The 16,849-nt window shown below is 39.4% G+C and overlaps 1 protein-coding gene across 1 annotated transcript; it reads right to left on the bottom strand.

Moving 5' to 3' along the window:
• HRG (histidine rich glycoprotein) lies at window positions 1-10,596 on the bottom strand. The gene is made up of 7 exons (XM_066193515.1): window positions 10,344-10,596; window positions 7,280-7,387; window positions 6,208-6,295; window positions 5,539-5,705; window positions 3,757-3,873; window positions 2,174-2,260; window positions 1-1,552 (listed from the first exon to the last, which is right to left on the bottom strand). The coding sequence occupies exons 1-7, from the start codon at window positions 10,527-10,529 to the stop codon at window positions 467-469; spliced, it is 1,839 nt and encodes a 612-aa protein (XP_066049612.1). The 5' UTR covers window positions 10,530-10,596; the 3' UTR covers window positions 1-466.
• Window positions 10,597-16,849: the final 6,253 nt, after the last annotated feature.

Here is a 16,849-nt window from a genome sequence, read left to right as displayed (position 1 = left end):
TCAAGAAAAAAATGCTTGCATGTTTTTATTCTCTTTAAATCTATATAAAGCATGGATGAAGTGTCATGGATTACTCTTTATGGAAAGCAGTCAAATTTCTTCTAGGTCAGATTCTTCGGAGAAGTACATTATAATTATGAATGATGAAAAAAATGACAGATTTTAGATGGTAATTTGCACTATTAGGGAATTTTCCTTTTAGTTAGAACTGAAGGAGCATTATTTTCTGGGGAGATTTTTACCCATTCACATTATCTGAGGCACTCAGAATTTTGAGCCTTTCAGTTACAGCGGAGCTTGAGATAGCCAGGATGAAGAAGCAGGTTGAAATACTTAATGATTATTTTCAGTGGTTCTCCTCCCTAGAAACTGAATGCTTTTCCCACTTCTCCATGTGCTGTTTTCATTGACTGTGGGACTGTGATTGCCCCTGAAATTATCAAGTCAGGAACATCTTTCTCTGAGGTCATATAGGAGATTTTTCTGTTACAAAGCTATGAGGAAATAAAGGCAAAATTTTTGGAAGGTCAAGTTTGGGTTTTCCAGGGCATGACTTTGATTGTGTGGGGTGATCTGGAAAGCCTGGAGCTTCTGCCTCCTCCTTCAGTTTTGAGGCAGTGCTGGAAAAGTGAAGGTTGCATTGGGATAGTTTAGGAAAGTTTGCAGTGGGAGGTGTGAGAGAATCCTGCTGATTTAGAACTGGGATACGATAGAGAGCTCCTGCTACCTGGCAGGGAAAATACTTTCCTGATATGCTTGTCTTGTTGTGATGATGTCTGTGATAGTGATGACGGTGATGAGGAGGGTGTCCTGGAGGAGGGGGACAGGGTGGTCCATGGTGGTGAGGAGGGTGGTCGTGATCTGGTCCATGGTGGTGGGGAGGAGGACAGGGTGGTCCATGGTGGTGAGGAGGGTGGTCGTGATCTTGTCCATGAGGAGGGGGACAGGGTGGTCCATGGTGGTGAGGAGGATGATCATGATCTGGTCCATGAGGAGGGGGAGGAGGACAGGGTGGTCCATGGTGGTGAGGAGGGTGGTCGTGATCTTGTCCATGAGGAGGGGGACAGGGTGGTCCATGGTGGTGAGGAGGATGGTCATGATCTGGTCCATGGTGGTGGGGAGGAGGACAGGGTGGTCCATGGTGGTGAGGAGGATGGTCATGATCTGGTCCATGTGGGGGGGGACAGGGTGGTCCATGGTGGTGAGGAGGACGGTCATGACCTGGTCCATGGTGGTGGGGAGGAGGACAGGGTGGTCCATGGTGGTGAGGAGGGTGATCGTGATCTGGTCCATGTGGAGGGGGAGTAGGATGGTGGTGATCTGGTTCATCATGGGGAGGATGGGGAGAAGGTCCTTCATTCCTGTCTTGATCTTGCATGCTGGATTTGGGGTTGTGCTCAGGGTCTTCAGGTCTGGACTGAGAAGAAGGGGGATATTCATGTCTGTGGTGATGTTTATGGCGATGTCTGTGTCCAAAATGATGATGACAAGGGGGATGTTTGTGTGGATGTCCCAGAGGTGGATATTTCCCTCTTCGCCCACAGCCATGGTGCTGTTTATGAAAACACCAGGGAGGAAGTATTAATCAGGGTTTGATAGCGCAGAAGAAATTGACGAGAAGGAGAGAGGTGGGAGTTAGGTTTGCATTCATAGCTCTGATGATCTTTAAGGATAAAAATCTGCATTTTTTTCACAATGGAGGAGAAGGAGGAGATAATAAAATGCCAAGTTACTGAAAATCTGCTGGAAACACTACACCATGTTGAAATTATATAACCAGCTGAGAAATCTTTGTGACAGATCAAAACAAAATAAATCCACACTGGAGTAGCTGTTCTGATATAAACTGGAATACCAAATACGATCATCTCCCTTCCTCTTGCTTTCTAAAATTTCTTTGAACTTGTTTGCCAATATCTACTCACTTGCACTTAGTCAAGTGATTGATCCAAGAGAAGACACACTTGGAAGGAGTAGTAGGGGCAGCTCAATTATGATTTATCCTTTGATTGATCTAGGACTTGCACGTCAGTGTGTCCTGACATGCGGCATTGTACCCGGGCAAGAGATTATTGTCATAAATGTTACAGTCATCTGGCAGTCTGGACTAAGCAAGGTTGCTGTAAGCTGCATGAGGATACAGCCAGAGATGTGTCTATAACTCAGTACATACCCAGGGACGGTAGATTTCACAGCTTATATCTGTTCCATCAGCTTCATCTGCATCACTGATAATTCTTGCCTTGCAGAATCCGGTGTGCTAAGTGAAAGACAAGGGAAAAACCCCACAATGCACATCTGGGTTCTTGTGATGGAATTAGTACAAACTACTGAATGTTCAACATTTTGCAGGTTAGGCTATTCCTTTGATACCTGAGTGTGTTCACATAACTTAGCCAGATCCTGAGCCTTCTGACCAATGCTTGCCAGTGATTTATAATGATTAATATATGTGCCATTTTTGAGAGTTCTTGACTGTGATGCACTCCAGATGCACTTTGCCATGTGCACCTAGAGGGCTACTACTCTGCATCTTGCTTCCCTTTTGATGTCTGAGAGATTGGCCAGCTACTAATGCCTCCAAAATTAGTACACTTGGGTGCCTGATTTTACTTCTTTTTTTTTTTTTTTTCTGTCTTTGCTTGTCAAAATCTGTTCAAATTGGACTATTCTATAATTCTGCTCGAAGCTCTCAAAACCCAGAATTGTGTAGCTATGCTGCTTCCGACAAAGCTCAAGGCAGAGCTTTCTTCCATTTATTTTTTAAAAAGCAATTTGTTATAATTTTTTTGCATTGCTTCCCTTAGCATCCTGTTAGCTGTGACTTTCTCCTGCTGTCCAGTCATTGTGTGTGGAATTGCTCATGTGAAAGAGCACAGAACTCAGGTGATGGGTTCTATGTATGCTCTCTGTAGCGGGTGCTTTATCTGGATATTTGTTTGGGCCATTAGTAGCCCATTACGATCAGTGACTGCAAATGGTAGTGGCATTTTACACACTAACAGCATCGGTGGCAGCACTGAGAACAGAATTCAGACCCTCTATAGCCCTCTGCCTTGTGCTTTGTTCTAGTGAACTTGTGGCTCCCTTACCAGTTAATTCACAACTTTTTCCAGTCTTCTGGAGTATGAAAAGCCAGAGAAGGTGATGGGTGTATATAAAGCAAAAATTTTGCATATTTTATTTTTGTCATGTTTTATTTCATTATCTCAATTTAATTTCTGGGGAATAATTTATTCTGAAATTATGAGATCTTGCCTAGCTGTTTCTTTGGTGTAGACTATAATAGTAATGGAAAAATTGGGTGAAGAGAATACTTTAGTAGTGTTCTGCAGATAAGCTTGAGTTATTCCTCTCCATTCCTCTGCAGCAGAGAAAAAAGTGACCCTGAGCTCACTTGGATGACATAAAACATATATTTTTTTCAGGATCTATAACTTATATTGGTGTAAAAGTTTTTATGGACATAGCATGAATAATTTGCTAGGGATTGGCCACAATTTGAATGCAAAAGCCAGATACGACCTGAAAAACTCTAGGCCTCTAACATGCCAGATTCCAGTTACATTAAGATTTGAGAGTTCAGACTGTTTCCTTTTAAAAGATAAAGGAGCATCTGTAAAACTAGGATCTGGGCTTGGACATACTGGATTTTTAGTTTTGAGTTTGGGTGCATGCTTATAATAAACATTTGAAAATATATTGATAGAATCTTCCCGGTACCACCCATTATATCAGTTCTCACACTTTACTTACAGCGTGCCAGTCATGCAGAAAATCACATTCCAGTGCCTGATCTGTTTCCTGCATAGATTTGGAACAGTTGGTCTCTTTTATAGAGAATCCTAAAATGTGACCTTCACGGGAGGCAGTCTGAAACCAAGAGGTCAAAGAAGAAGTGGTAACTAGGTGTATTTAAAGTCCTGTGATTTTCAGAGCAACCATACATCATTTTATTGTCAAAATCCCATCTACCTCATGCTTTCCTTAGCTGTCCTGTTCAAATGTTCATGCACATACACATATTCAGCAAGAAAAAACTGGTTAGATAATTTATATCTCACAACCTTACAGCTTCCAGGAACACTTGCTTTAATTCTTTGTTCAGTATGTGTGGTTTTTTAGTACTTTTTTTTGGTATGTGTGTCTACAGCCGGTGTTTTTAGGAAATAGTGTCCTTAGAGTCTTCTCCCTAAGTTTAACTGCTGCTCCTGTGAAAGTAGAGAGATCTATTGGATGGCAACCACCCCTTTCCAGTGATGGGAGTGCATAGAATAACAGTGCTGATGTTAATTTGAGGTGAAATTCTGCCAGTTACTGTGAGAATGTTGCTTTCTCCATTGTCAAGGGCATTAGTTATGGAGAAGGCCTTACTCCATACGAACATGGGAGAAAGCCTTTGTGATCCTATTAAAATCCATGAAGAGGTGTTTCATTTTAATTTCCAACTATAGCAGTACTTTTATTTCAAGTCGGTGTTGAAGGTGTCCTTAGCACGTGTGCACACACAAGTCTCACTAGTTTAACTAAATTGGTTAAAAGTGCATGCACATACTTTATGGTATGTTTTTTTCATTGTAATTCATAGTTTCTGAGCATTAAAATCCATTGGTACAATGTAAAGTGTTGCTGTAGCTGAAGATGGTGAAGTGTGAAAACAAAGTGTTTGGGGAGAAACACACGAACCCAGGCAATGTGAAAACAATCCCTTTCTAAATGGCAGTAGGGATACATCATGCACAGGGCTACAGTGTGGGACACTGTCAGGTTTCTGAGCAATAGTAAAAGCTGCAGGGAGGTGGGTTGGGCATGCTATCATTTAGGAGGTTTCCAAGATCAATATGTATTATGGTGGGAGCCATGGGACCTCATTACAGAGTTGTCCTAAGCTGACACATGTGTTGGCAGAATGATCCTGTGCTGTTTAAGTGAAAGTCCAGTATCTACCAACAAGAAATTTTGTTATTAATATACTTCAAATCACCAAGGGATACGTCTTCATGTTGACATCATGTAGATAGGGAGATATTTACCAGACCCAGAGGTTCTTCAAGAGCTGTAGCACAAATTCACCTCCCATCCTCAGAGTGCTGCTTTGCTCAGCAGCAAGAGTCAAAATGATGCTGAGCATGTTCCACTGTTGTACCCATGTGCTAAATATTCTAAGAGTAAAAATTTATCTGTCTGCAACTGAGAAAATGTGTGACTGTGATAATACATTACTGTCCATCTTGAAGTCTGCTCAGTAGTAAATAAACTCATGTATGTCATGATAGGTAAATAGGCATTCAAAATTAAAATGTGTACACATAGAAGGCCTTGAATTCTGAATGTCATCACACTGCCATAGTTCTTTAGCAAATGAGAAATCCTTTTGCTTTAACACACCTAAATTGAAGTTGATAACTAGTCTTTGCTAAAGCAGGACCTTCAACTTCGATCTGATCCTAGAAGGGTTTGAGTTCTGGTTCCATGGTCTTGGAGTTGCTCGCAAAATCGTGTCATTTCTAAGCAATTCTAGGAGAAAGTGCTACTTACCATCTTTATAACTCTTTCAACTTTATCCACAGCAAAGTTGTTTGTGTGGTTACCTTCACTATTGAATTTCTTCAGGGCCTTTTCAGCAATGTCTTTATGTTGCTCAGTGACTTCTAAGGCTTCAAGTTTCACAGGACAATCTTTGCACTCTACTAAGTCAGGTGGAACTGTGAAAACAGATAATTTATTAGTATTACAGTGGATATTAATACTCTTAGGAGTGTGCCCACGCCTTTAATGTGAATTCATAATGAGAAACTTAAATGCAGCGTTTCCTTGGAAGTGAAATAAACTGTCCCTTGCTCCACAAATATGGAATGTAATGTGAAAAAGCCCCAAACCCATGAAAATGAGTATTCTTATAAATCACCTTAGAATCTTACCACCCCAAATCTGCAGTCTTCCCAAGTTTACATTTGTTCTGATATTCATTATCTTATTTTGGTGGACTGGAATGGTGATATCATCTGACATCAATAAAGTCTGGTTTAGAGGAGTAGGATAACCTTAATTGTATTACTCATTCTTAACATTCCATTTGAATTATCTAAAATATGAATTACAAGCAGATGAATGAATCTGTTATGGTTTCCATACACTGGTAGTGTGCAGACTTTGGTAAAGGGCTGGTTTGAGGTATGCATTGGCTTACAGCAGTGGTTATTTTACCTGGACTTAATGTACAATTAAATCCATATAGTTGAGGTTTCTTCAGCAGATGGTTTGTATATGTGATAATCTTACATTGCCCAAAGTCCTGAGAGGAAAAAAGAATACATGATTATGATGTTATTTTCCCTGGATTTAATTGGATGTAGGCAATCATAGAAATTATACCTCCTTTTAATGTGCAGTACCTCTAAGAATAACAGATGTGGTCATTAATGGAATGTTTGATCAAGTACCGCTCAAAATTTGTCTTCAGATAAAATGGGATCTCTCTCTACAAGAGCCTTTATTTTATTCTCAGTTTGGACGATTGAGTAGACAGTGGAAAACTGAACCAACTTTCTTAGTCATCCTGATAATTATTTAGAGTAGGATTAGACAAGGTGGCAGGGAAAGTTAGAATGCCAAGTTACACAAATCTTTGTCAAAAGTGGGTGGGCCTTTTCATCCTTTTTTTTTCCTCCATTAAGAAAAAAAAAAAAAAGGAAGAAGAAGAATAAATGCTTTCTCTCCTCTCCTCCTGGCCTTTCTGCTTTATCCTTTGTCATAGCATCACAACTCTCCTATTTAAATAAAGTTTTGGACTGGGAGTTCTCATCATTGGAGTGCAAAAGAAAGGACTAGTATTGCTGTATATTGTTCGTGTACTGACACTACCAATATTTCACATTGTCATACCACAAATGCTATGACAGAAAACTGACAAAATATACCACTGGTATTTCTGGCTCGTATACCAGGAATATGCTTTAAAAATAATTTCTAGTGCCCTTTAGTTGTCAGCAAATTACCCTTAAAACATAAGTTCTGCTACAAGCAGTGGAATGTGGAGTATAGTTCCTTTGAGACAACAAGTTAAATAAAGCTATATTTATTTGAAGAGTCAATCCTTTCCCAAGCTTTTAGCATATGTTTAACAGTTCTAAAATTAGATAGATTTTGGTTTAGAATGAGCCATAATAAAGCCCAGTCTTCACTGAGAGATTTTGTGACACAAATTTCTGGGCAGTTCAGATGAAGATCAAGTTAGTGCGTTGTTGGTGTATGAGTTAGTGCAGATTCCATTACTTGCCATTGGATAGGTGTCACTGTATTCACAGGACTCCCAGTGTCTTCTGGATAGGACAGGGCATTCAGTTTCCAGCACATCCAAAGTTAGATAGAGGACCGTTGAATTTCCCTGGAAGAGAAGTGCAAGTAAAAAAGAGTTTGTAGACAAGGAGTTTGGTCTGAAAGAAACTTTTTTTGAGGTCAATATGTTTAATCTTTAATGAAGCTTCTCCAGTTCACTATTAAGGTTTTTCAGAGCTGACAAGCACAGGAAGGGTTCAGGCTGGAAGGGACCTTGGGAGGTCATCTTACCCAGCCACTTGCTCAAGGCAAAGCTGAAACTTCAAAGTTTCAACTGCATTCTGTGTATCACCAAGACAGACATTCCACAACCTCCCTGGGCCATTCTTTCTCCATGATTCTTTTTAGCCTTTTATGGAGTCAGAATTTCCCTTCCTGCAACTTACAACTGTTGCCTCTTGTCCTTTTGTTGATAACTTGTGAGAAGTGTCCGTTGTTAATCTGACATTCATCAAGTAGGGAAAATGCTGCTGTTAAAAGGTTGCCATTCCATCTTTCTGATTTTCCCATAGAACATACTGCTCTATTAGGACATCAGTTGTCTAGGCAGCCAATTATGTAGCTACATCCATTTCAAATTACCTTAGTGACCAGATACTCTTTCAGAACATTGCTTCTTGCTCAATTTATTCAGGGAGTGATGCAACAAAACTCTAATAATCCCAGTCAGAATCCTTAACTGTGAAACTCTTCTAGTATTTTCTGTCTCCTCAGCAAATTAGATCAGGAAATTTAAAATTTGAATTTGGGTGGCAGTGTAATGGGATGTGGTGCTAAGAATTTTCTGTGGCCCACAGTAACAGTTTTGGAGTGGATTATTTAAACTTTATTCAACCCTTGTATGAACATTCAGAGTAAGCGCATATGTATTTTATTTTGTCATTTAGATAAAACCATGCAAAGCCTTCACTGTGAATAAGTGTCCTTGGGTTTTTCAGAGTTCCATCCATTCAGCTTCCCTTTGCGAGTGTTTCTGTATAGATGACACCTTGTGAAAGAATTGCTGCAGTCTAGTGTAATATTTTCATTAGTAAGAATCTATCAATGTCATGTTAAACACTGGTTTTGCAATATTTGTATATCTTAGCATTGTCTCTAATTTTAAAATAGGGCTTAAGTGTCTACATCCAAATACACAGTAGAAAATTCCTCTTTTCACCTGCTCAGTAGCTCTTAGGGAAATAAAAGGTGCCTTCTTGGTTGTTTTAAAAGCATTTTGGTCACTACAGTTCCACAGAAGTCAAGAACTGTTTTGTTGTGGATACTTGAGTACCTTATGCTTCTAGAACTCCTGCGTAAACCCAGTAGAAAATTGGCTGGAATTGTTCTGCTTAGTTTTCTGAGGGGACTGATGGGATAAACCTGTTTCACACTATTGCATGGAGAAACAAGAATATTGTTCTGGTCTTTTTTTTTTTTTTTTTTTTCTTTTTTTTTCTTTTTTTTTCTTTTTTTTTTTTAAATAAATGCATATTCTTAATGTTATTTTGGCAGTGGAACCAAAAAAAGTTCTTGCACAGTAGTGTACATGGTTAGTGTGCCGGAGGTCACATCTGGTGGCTTTGGGCCTGAGAAGGTTCAGAGACCTTACAGGGAGGATTCCTTAGCACTCAGATAGTTAGAAGTGTCTTTTCTGTTCTTGCAGACACTGTGTGACAGCTGAAACTGAAACTGTGGCCCTGGACTGCAAAGATGGCAAAATTCTTTAAGGGTACAAAGCAACACATAAACATGGTGATTTAGTGCTTATAGCATTCATATGGAAATGAGAATCCTCAGCACTAGTCCATATTCCAAGTTATGGTTTATACCTTATATAATCAATAGTTGCTTAAAATGTAGAAACACTGACATTTTTCTTTGTAGACACAACTTTGCTATTTATCATTCATCCAATGCATTTTGCATGTTTTACTGCCTGCTGGTACCACTTCAGAGGGGTGGCACACACATAGCTGCATGGCAGCAGAATTCTTCAAAGACAAGAGATTTCAGGGTTTAAATCTCTTAATGCAGAAGAGATCTTTCCTAGATCAAGCTCTTTAACTGCCTGGCTATTGTGTAAAACCCAATGGTATAACTTGCTGCACTTGTTTTTGAAAACCAAAATAATCCATCAGGGTTTTTGCAGGTGTACGTGAAGACCTGTGGCAGCCTGGGCTATGGGACACTTTCTGAGTCTGTGCTTGTCCTTACAGGCAGTACTAAGCAGCTCCATCAAAAACTAGCCTGTTTTTTCTATTGCCATACTGAGACTTTTGGGATGGTGCACAAATGCCTGGAAACTAATTTCATCGTCAAGAGCTAAAAGCTACCAGGTGGATTAGTAAATCTGCCTGTCCTTGGTCTCTTTTATGTACTAGATAAAGATATTTTTATTCTATTGCTTTTTCCACTATTGATTTGTTTTGGCATTTCGGCAGTCACTGAGAAAGGTTTATGTATCCTCTTTAAGAAACAGAAATAGAAATAGGAATGATATAGGAAATGACTGGTAGGGGTTCTCTGTCCAGTCCCTCCCCTGTTTTGCAGATTAGCAAATCCTTTGACTTCCTCTGCTTTTTTTCCCTTTCCACCAGTTTATTCACCTCTCTCTGAAATTAAGAAAATAACAAAATACCAGTCTTGGAGGATACATTGGTCTAATTAATGTTAGACATTCATGGATTAAAGAAACCTTCTGAATATAAATTTTGAGTATAACATCTGAAACCAGACAGCAGACAGGACAGATGAATTTGAAGAGTTGTATAAAGCTGCTCAGAGCATCTCTTATGCAAACATCATGCTGACCAAGAGAAGAGAGGCCATTCAGCATTGTTTGAAATCAAACTTACATGCAATAAATCATACACAAATGAATACTGAGGTGGCATAAATCACAGCTGATTCATTGGATTACATCAACATTGTTCCAGTAAAAGCAAGAAACATAAGCTCTTAATGACCTGGCTCATTATTTAAAAATCAGTCTTGTGTAAATCAGCCTTTAAGTTCATACTTACTAATTGTAGTTCATGTGCATCAGCAACCCGGAATAAACCAAAAACATAACCATCTCTGCGATGTCTGTTGACCAAATCCAGGGCCACTCCTGCATCTGTTTCAATGTTGTTACAGTCTGCAGGTGTAATTTGGGCTTTAGAGCACTGCAGTAGTGTTAGAAAAAAAGCTGAAGCTAGAAGCAACATTTTGTTTGCAGTGTTAGGTCACTTGTGCCCATGCCCTGATAAAGCCAGCCTGCTTTTAAATCAGAGCAGCCCACCAAAGTTATAAATGAATGCTAAAAGGGCATGGTTTTATATATATTTAAGTGTCGTGTCAGACAGTCATTACCTTGACCCTGGCTTAACGTTTGCAAACAGCAAGTAAATGATTATATGGTGATTGGGCAGATTTTGAGTAAAGTAGGCTTTCTAACACTCTCTGGACTACCCATCAAAGGGCCTGTTTGTGATTCTTTAAGCTGGCATTGTGCAATGGTGCTTTACCACGGAAAGTACTTCTAACAGCGTAAGGCTGAACCTGGCAGAGAGAAGGTCCAGTTTATGTGTGCAGATATTATACAATCTTGGTCTTCTGTTTACTATTAAAACAGTTGAACTGAAAATATGCTGAAATATTTGTGGTCACATTATGGCTATATCCATATCCCTGTTTTTACAAATCCTTAACCACCAGGCAACTAGTGAAAGGAAACCAAGGAATTCACTCAGATGTGGAAAAGGGATATAGCTCAAGGTCCACTGCAGGCTGGTGGTCTGTAGCTGCTATGTGAGTACCTGCTACTCCTTCAGCTCAAGAAAATTTAGAGCAGATTTCTATCAGCTTTACATCATTTCAGACTGGTATTCAGAAAGCGACTAACTGGCCTAATACCCATGTAATCTAGGTATGGCAAGAAGTTACATAAGGGTGCCCTCACATTCTCAGCCTGAGCAATTTTGTGTGCTTTTTAGCTGTGGTAGCCTTCATAGACTTCTTTAGAGAATTGCTGGTAATTTTTCATTCTGTATTTAATAAAATAATGCAGTACCCAGTAAGATTTATACCTTTCAAGGATATGCCAATATCCTGTCCTAAGCAGAAAAGATGAGATATTGTCTCATTGTATTCAAAATCTTTTATTCAGGATAGTGTAAGACATTCTTAAAAGGCAGTAATTTCTTGTCAGGGAGTGGCTGAAAATGGAATACAAAATTCAAACTGAGTAAGAAAATGCAAAAATGCAAAGCAAGTCCAAAATGACAAGGTCAGACTCGGATGAGGAATTTTCCAAATCTAGGTTGATGTGAAGATTGGATTAGCTTCTCACAGAAAAGGTGCTGGCTGTGTAATTGACTTGGGAGTTGGAAGCTAGACGATCTTTTAGGTCCTTTCCAACCCAAGGCATTCTATGATTGTATGACTTGGATTTACATGTTTGATCATGAAGGGCTTTTTACTTTTTTTTTTTTTTTAATGAGAAACCTTCAGAAATACAGTGAATAATCACCATTAACAATTACCTCATTTCATTAATCTTTATTTTAAAAAATTCCACCTCTTAATATGTCTGCTGTCTAAGAAATCATGTTTTAATATAAAAGTTTGAACTGAGCTGAAGCGGTAGATTTCATTCATAGGTAGTTCAGGACACACTTAACAGTTCTTTGGTAATAGATAAGCTAAATGGAGCATCTTACAAGATTAGAACCAGGGGCACCCCAAACCCTCATAAGTAAGTTTAAAATGGTTAAAAATAGTCCCCCCACTTGTGGAACTTGTTGCCACAGGAAGATCTGGATGCAGATGCTGTCCTTGGGGGTAGAAATTGCTTAGAAATGTCCATGGGCAGCAGGTCCTTACCTGGATACTAGAAGGACTCAGTAGAAGAATACCCTTAAAAACCCCTGGTACAATGATTCTGGGTGCTGGAAAAGTACAAGGGGAATGGTTTGAAGAGAGGGGCAGGTCATAAGCTTCTTCTAACCACAATTGTCTTTTGCCACTGGGAGAGATGGATACTGGGCTGGGTGAACAACTGTTCTGATGAAATACGGCATTTCTTTTAGTTTGGTTTTATAATATTTCATTATAATGACTCAGAATCTCCTCCAGAAGATGGAAAAATAGCAGTGAAATAAATGTTGTGTAAATAATCAAAGACGTTTAAAATATATCTCATCAGTTAAAAATAAAATTCCCATTATTGCTGTGTTACAAATTGCACTCCAATTCATTTATTACAATACTGGTTAATTTTTTCAATTGGGCAGTGATACTGAAGACAGGCGTTGGATTAGGTGATTTATAACATAATTCCCTCAGCCGTCTGTTGTTTGCAGATTGTTCTTTTTTCCTCTTCTGTTCTGGGTTGTTCATTGTGACACTCATCATTTTTTTGACCAGAGCTTATGTATATTTTATGTATGAAATTGAAACAGTATGAATAAACAGTGGAAAATGTGCAATTCCTGCAAAATTGACTGTGGAAGTAAAGTAAGATTCTGTTCCCACTCTAGAGAGTTTTGTCCTTGATTTCTTTGAAAAAGAAAGATTGGGCTCTATTATTAAAGTATGGCACTGACAAGAACTCCAGGCACAGTAAGAGCAGTTAATTAAATATTGGTTATACTTAAGTCGGGATAATGTATTTTTATCACTTCTCCTTCAGTTTGATATCTTTTCAAGAACTTTTTTTTTTTTTATATTTATTACTTTTCAGTTTTGTGTATTGCTATAATGAAGCCATCTCTGTAAATAGATTGCTGGAAGGAATAGAACTATTTATCCAAACATGGCATTTCTCTTGCGTAGCGTATCAAAACCTCATTTATGACTTTTACCAAAGCTTGACTTACAACAGTAGGAGGTGATCCACATTCAAACTTTAAGGATATGGTTATAAACATCCATCCTAAACCTCTCCAGAGCACTGGGAGAACACATCAAAAAGAGGCTTATCTTCTCCACTTGAAAAACAGTGTATGAAATGCGTAATAAATATAACTCTTAACTAGAGGCATAGGAAAAGGAGAGCTGACACATAAAGGAGATGATATGCAATAACCAATTCCTCCTTTCCTAAAGTACAGCTGTAACTATTTACAGATATCCCTGGTTTCTTGGGAGCACAGCTGCTATGAGCAGACTGGTCTCTGCCTTCTGCAGGAGTGCTTCACGCCCAGGCTGGTGCCACCACATGGCACAGCTCGGTCATCTGTGCGGGCAGCAAGGCCTTTCCCATCTCCTCTGCAGCCACTCCTGTTCCTGCTGCCAAGCCAGAGCCCAGGTAACACAAACACGTGTGGCTCCAGTTGCTTAGAGGTTAATTCTGGGCTGGCTTCTCTCTTTTTTTTTTTTTTTCAGTCTGAAATTCCACAGAGCTTCAGACCTTGGTGGCATTAATGCAAAAACCAAAAAAGATTTGCAGTTCTTAGGGTGGTTCTGCTCTTTACAGGAATGCCCCCCAAGTAGGGTAGAAAAATATGTAAATGTGACATGTCTTATTTTTATCCGCTGGGTGTAAACAGGATGCCCCCAATGCAAATGCAATGTTAGATAAATTTTCTTTGGCTGTGGTTTTCAGAGCTGCAGCTCCAGCTTCGGCTTCCCCTCTCTGCCTGCAGCTTGTTTTTCTGTACCAGTCACCATTTTTTTAATCAAACTTGTAGAAGTTTCATCACCATGTCTATCAAATTTCATTCAAAGAGACCTTAAGTTCAAAAGCATTTGGAGGAGACAAACTGTCAAGTGAGCAGGTTGACAATGCAGTTACAGAAGTCTCGTTGCTTAAGGGGCCTCAAGGTCTAATACAAGAAATAAAAAGGGTCTCAGTATTCCTTGTCTTGTCCTCAGTGTCTTTGGCTGCTTTTCAGGAAAAAACAGTAATTGTAAATCAATGACTGTAAGGATATGTTGAAAGACTGACATTTTTGCAGAGGGGCTTGAGAGGCTGGGAGAAAAGGTGAGGTTAAGAATTTGATGTTAAGAATGGAGTCAGAGGGAGTTCTACATCTCAGATGCAGAAGAGAATGTTTAACTATGAAGTGTGTGCAATAGGTAGGTTCTGAAGTCATACAAATAGAATTTTTATTTTATTTTATAAAAACCTTGTTTTTAAAACCCGTCTCAAGAACTTTGATGTCTGGGTCTTGCTTTTTAAAATCTTCTGTTTCCTTTGACTATTATTGTTCCTATTTTTGCATTCACGGTGCCTCACTTATATTCTGAGGTAAAGGCTTGATTCAGATAAAAATGTCAACAGTCCTGGAGGTCATTGACCATCATTTATCTGCGCCTGAATAAAAAACGTTGTTTATCTAAAATTGGAATGTTTGCTCAAATAAACAGACCACATTTTAGCTGGACATTGCCCAGATAACGAGTTATTAATGGATGATATTATATCATAAGATCAATAAGTGTTGAAAAATCACAAAACAAAGTCGAAAATTGATTTGGGAATTGTCTGCCCAAATCCATCTGCTTCTCATCTCCAGTACTGGTTGAAGGGCTTCATTGTGTCACTGACCTGTTTTTCTGCTGGACAAGGACAAGCAGCACGTAACAGTTCAGAGTCCTGGCAGGAGGTGAGGAGCCCTCGGGGTGTGGCTGAAGGGACACAGGGTGTGCTCCTGCCCAGCTACTTTGTCAGAGAGTCACTGTGTGGAGACAGGCTGCCCACGTGGGTGTGCTGGAGGGAGAATGCCGCAGTGCTGGCCCACTCGCAGATTGGCATAAAGGTGCAGAATCAGCAGCAGGATTTGAAGTTCTGATGACTAAATGCTCCCAGCTGTTAATAATATCAATGCCATATGGGAGTGCTGCAGTATCCAGGTATGTCCTGAGGACAAAGGAAACGCAGGAACTGTACAACCTCAGGCTCCTTATTGCAATGCAAGAATTTAATCTTGGACATCAGTACCGAGACTCTATTATGGTAAACACTGGCGGTGGCCCAGGTGACACTGAAACTGGGTATGGTCTCTGTGCTGGAATGGCCGCAGCAAATGAAGGAAATGCTCATGACTCTGCACTGACCACTGGTGCTCTGCTGATCTGTGCTGGAGGTACAGTTACTGCTCAGATAAACAGCCCTTCTGCTGTTTATTTTTTAATCGGAGAAGTCTTTGAACCCAAATCCCAGATCCAAGTTAGGGAAATTATTGATTCAAATGTAATTTCTGAGCCTCATCTGCAGAACAGGCTACACAGTATCCAAATGGAATACTCAAAACTGTGCATCCAGACTTTCCAGTTTCCCTGCTTATGTTCACACCAACTCCACTCCATTTATCCTCACTCACTGCAGCTGTTCAGTTTACTGCCGTGAGGAGCCATAGTCAAGAAAACGAACTGAGTGAAATGGGGTATTCTTGGCTGTGACTAGCAGTTAATGAAGCTGATTTCTTCCCCAGTGCCCCTTCAGGGGAAGAATCTGGTTGTATATGTTGATAAAAGTCTCAGTATGGTCATTAAACTGATGGAGCCCCAGTGAGAATAGAATCAACATGCGAACAGTTAATAAAAAGGACTGTGCAGCAGAAGTGAGAAGTGTGGTGATTAACTGGAAAGAGGGGCAAACCCAGCGGTTTGAAAATCCCTCAAGTGTGACAGGCTGTTGCCCCAGTGCTCTGTTCCCCGACTCACTAAAGGCAGCCATGGGTGCTCTGTGTGAAGGCATGGAGCAGTGCCCGGGATGCCAGATTTTGGCATATGGCAGATCAACAGCTCCTGTCCAGGGAAGGAGAACACGCTGGTTGTGCTGGAGAAACCTGAGCTGGCAAAGGTGAAACTTTCCAAGGGAAAAAAAAGATGCTGTAATTCAACGACTTGATGAAAAAAGGAATGCTGACACAATCTAGAGCTCCTACTGCAATAAAAATTAGTTAGAATTTGAATTTTAGGATTTTTCAAGAACTATCTTATTTTGAAAGCTCTGAAATGAATGAAACTGAAATATATTGAAATTTTTCATAATGTAGGATTGAAATGGAATTATTTTTGGCTCAGTTGATATTTCACACATCAGTTTTTGGCTTATTTTAATCTTTGAAGCAATTAAATTACTTCTTTATATCAAATTTATGTTTGTAAGAGTTTTGCAGACTGAAAATGTAAACACAGTTTCTGTGAGTATAATTCCACACAATATTTCAGTATTATTTTGGCCCCACTCAAAATAAAATAATACTTTATATTTTATTTATAATAATAAAGTAATACATTTTAATCAGCATGCATAATGCCAGGATACTTTAACAAAACCATAATTTTTTTTGTTGGAAGGCTCTTTAAATGTAGAAATTATCCGGGATCTCTAGGGATGACACAGTATCATAAAAGCTTCAGAAACAATATTTTATTGATTTTGTTTTGAACAAACGGTTTTACAGATCTGGTGGCAACTGGAAAAAGGCTTTATGGTCTCATACAAACCCCTTATTGTTGCAAATATCAGTGTACTCCTGGCCACAGATGACATTTCTTTCCTACATTCATTCTTTTTCTTCTTGTCTTCTCATTT

This window comes from Chamaea fasciata, unplaced genomic scaffold (genome assembly GCF_029207755.1).
Source record: "Chamaea fasciata isolate MVZ Bird 193981 ecotype frontalis unplaced genomic scaffold, bChaFas1.0.hap1 SCAF_11, whole genome shotgun sequence".
Taxonomy (NCBI): Eukaryota; Metazoa; Chordata; class Aves; order Passeriformes; family Sylviidae; genus Chamaea; species Chamaea fasciata.
Note: the sequence above shows the minus strand (reverse complement) of the source record. Positions and strands in the feature narration are given on the sequence as shown.

What these genes read in the sequence shown, in the direction of transcription:
- HRG (XM_066193515.1), bottom strand. Translation starts at nt 10,529, where the DNA reads ATGTTGCTTCTAGCTTCAGCTTTTTTTCTAACACTACTGCAGTGCTCT. An exon ending in TTGAAAGAGTTATAAAGATG is followed by an intron (nt 3,874 to 5,538) that starts GTAAGTAGCACT and finishes TCTTGGTTTCAG; the next exon opens with ACTGCCTCCCGTGAAGGTCA. An exon ending in GTGAAATCTACCGTCCCTGG is followed by an intron (nt 1,553 to 2,173) that starts GTATGTACTGAG and finishes TTTCATAAACAG; the next exon opens with CACCATGGCTGTGGGCGAAG.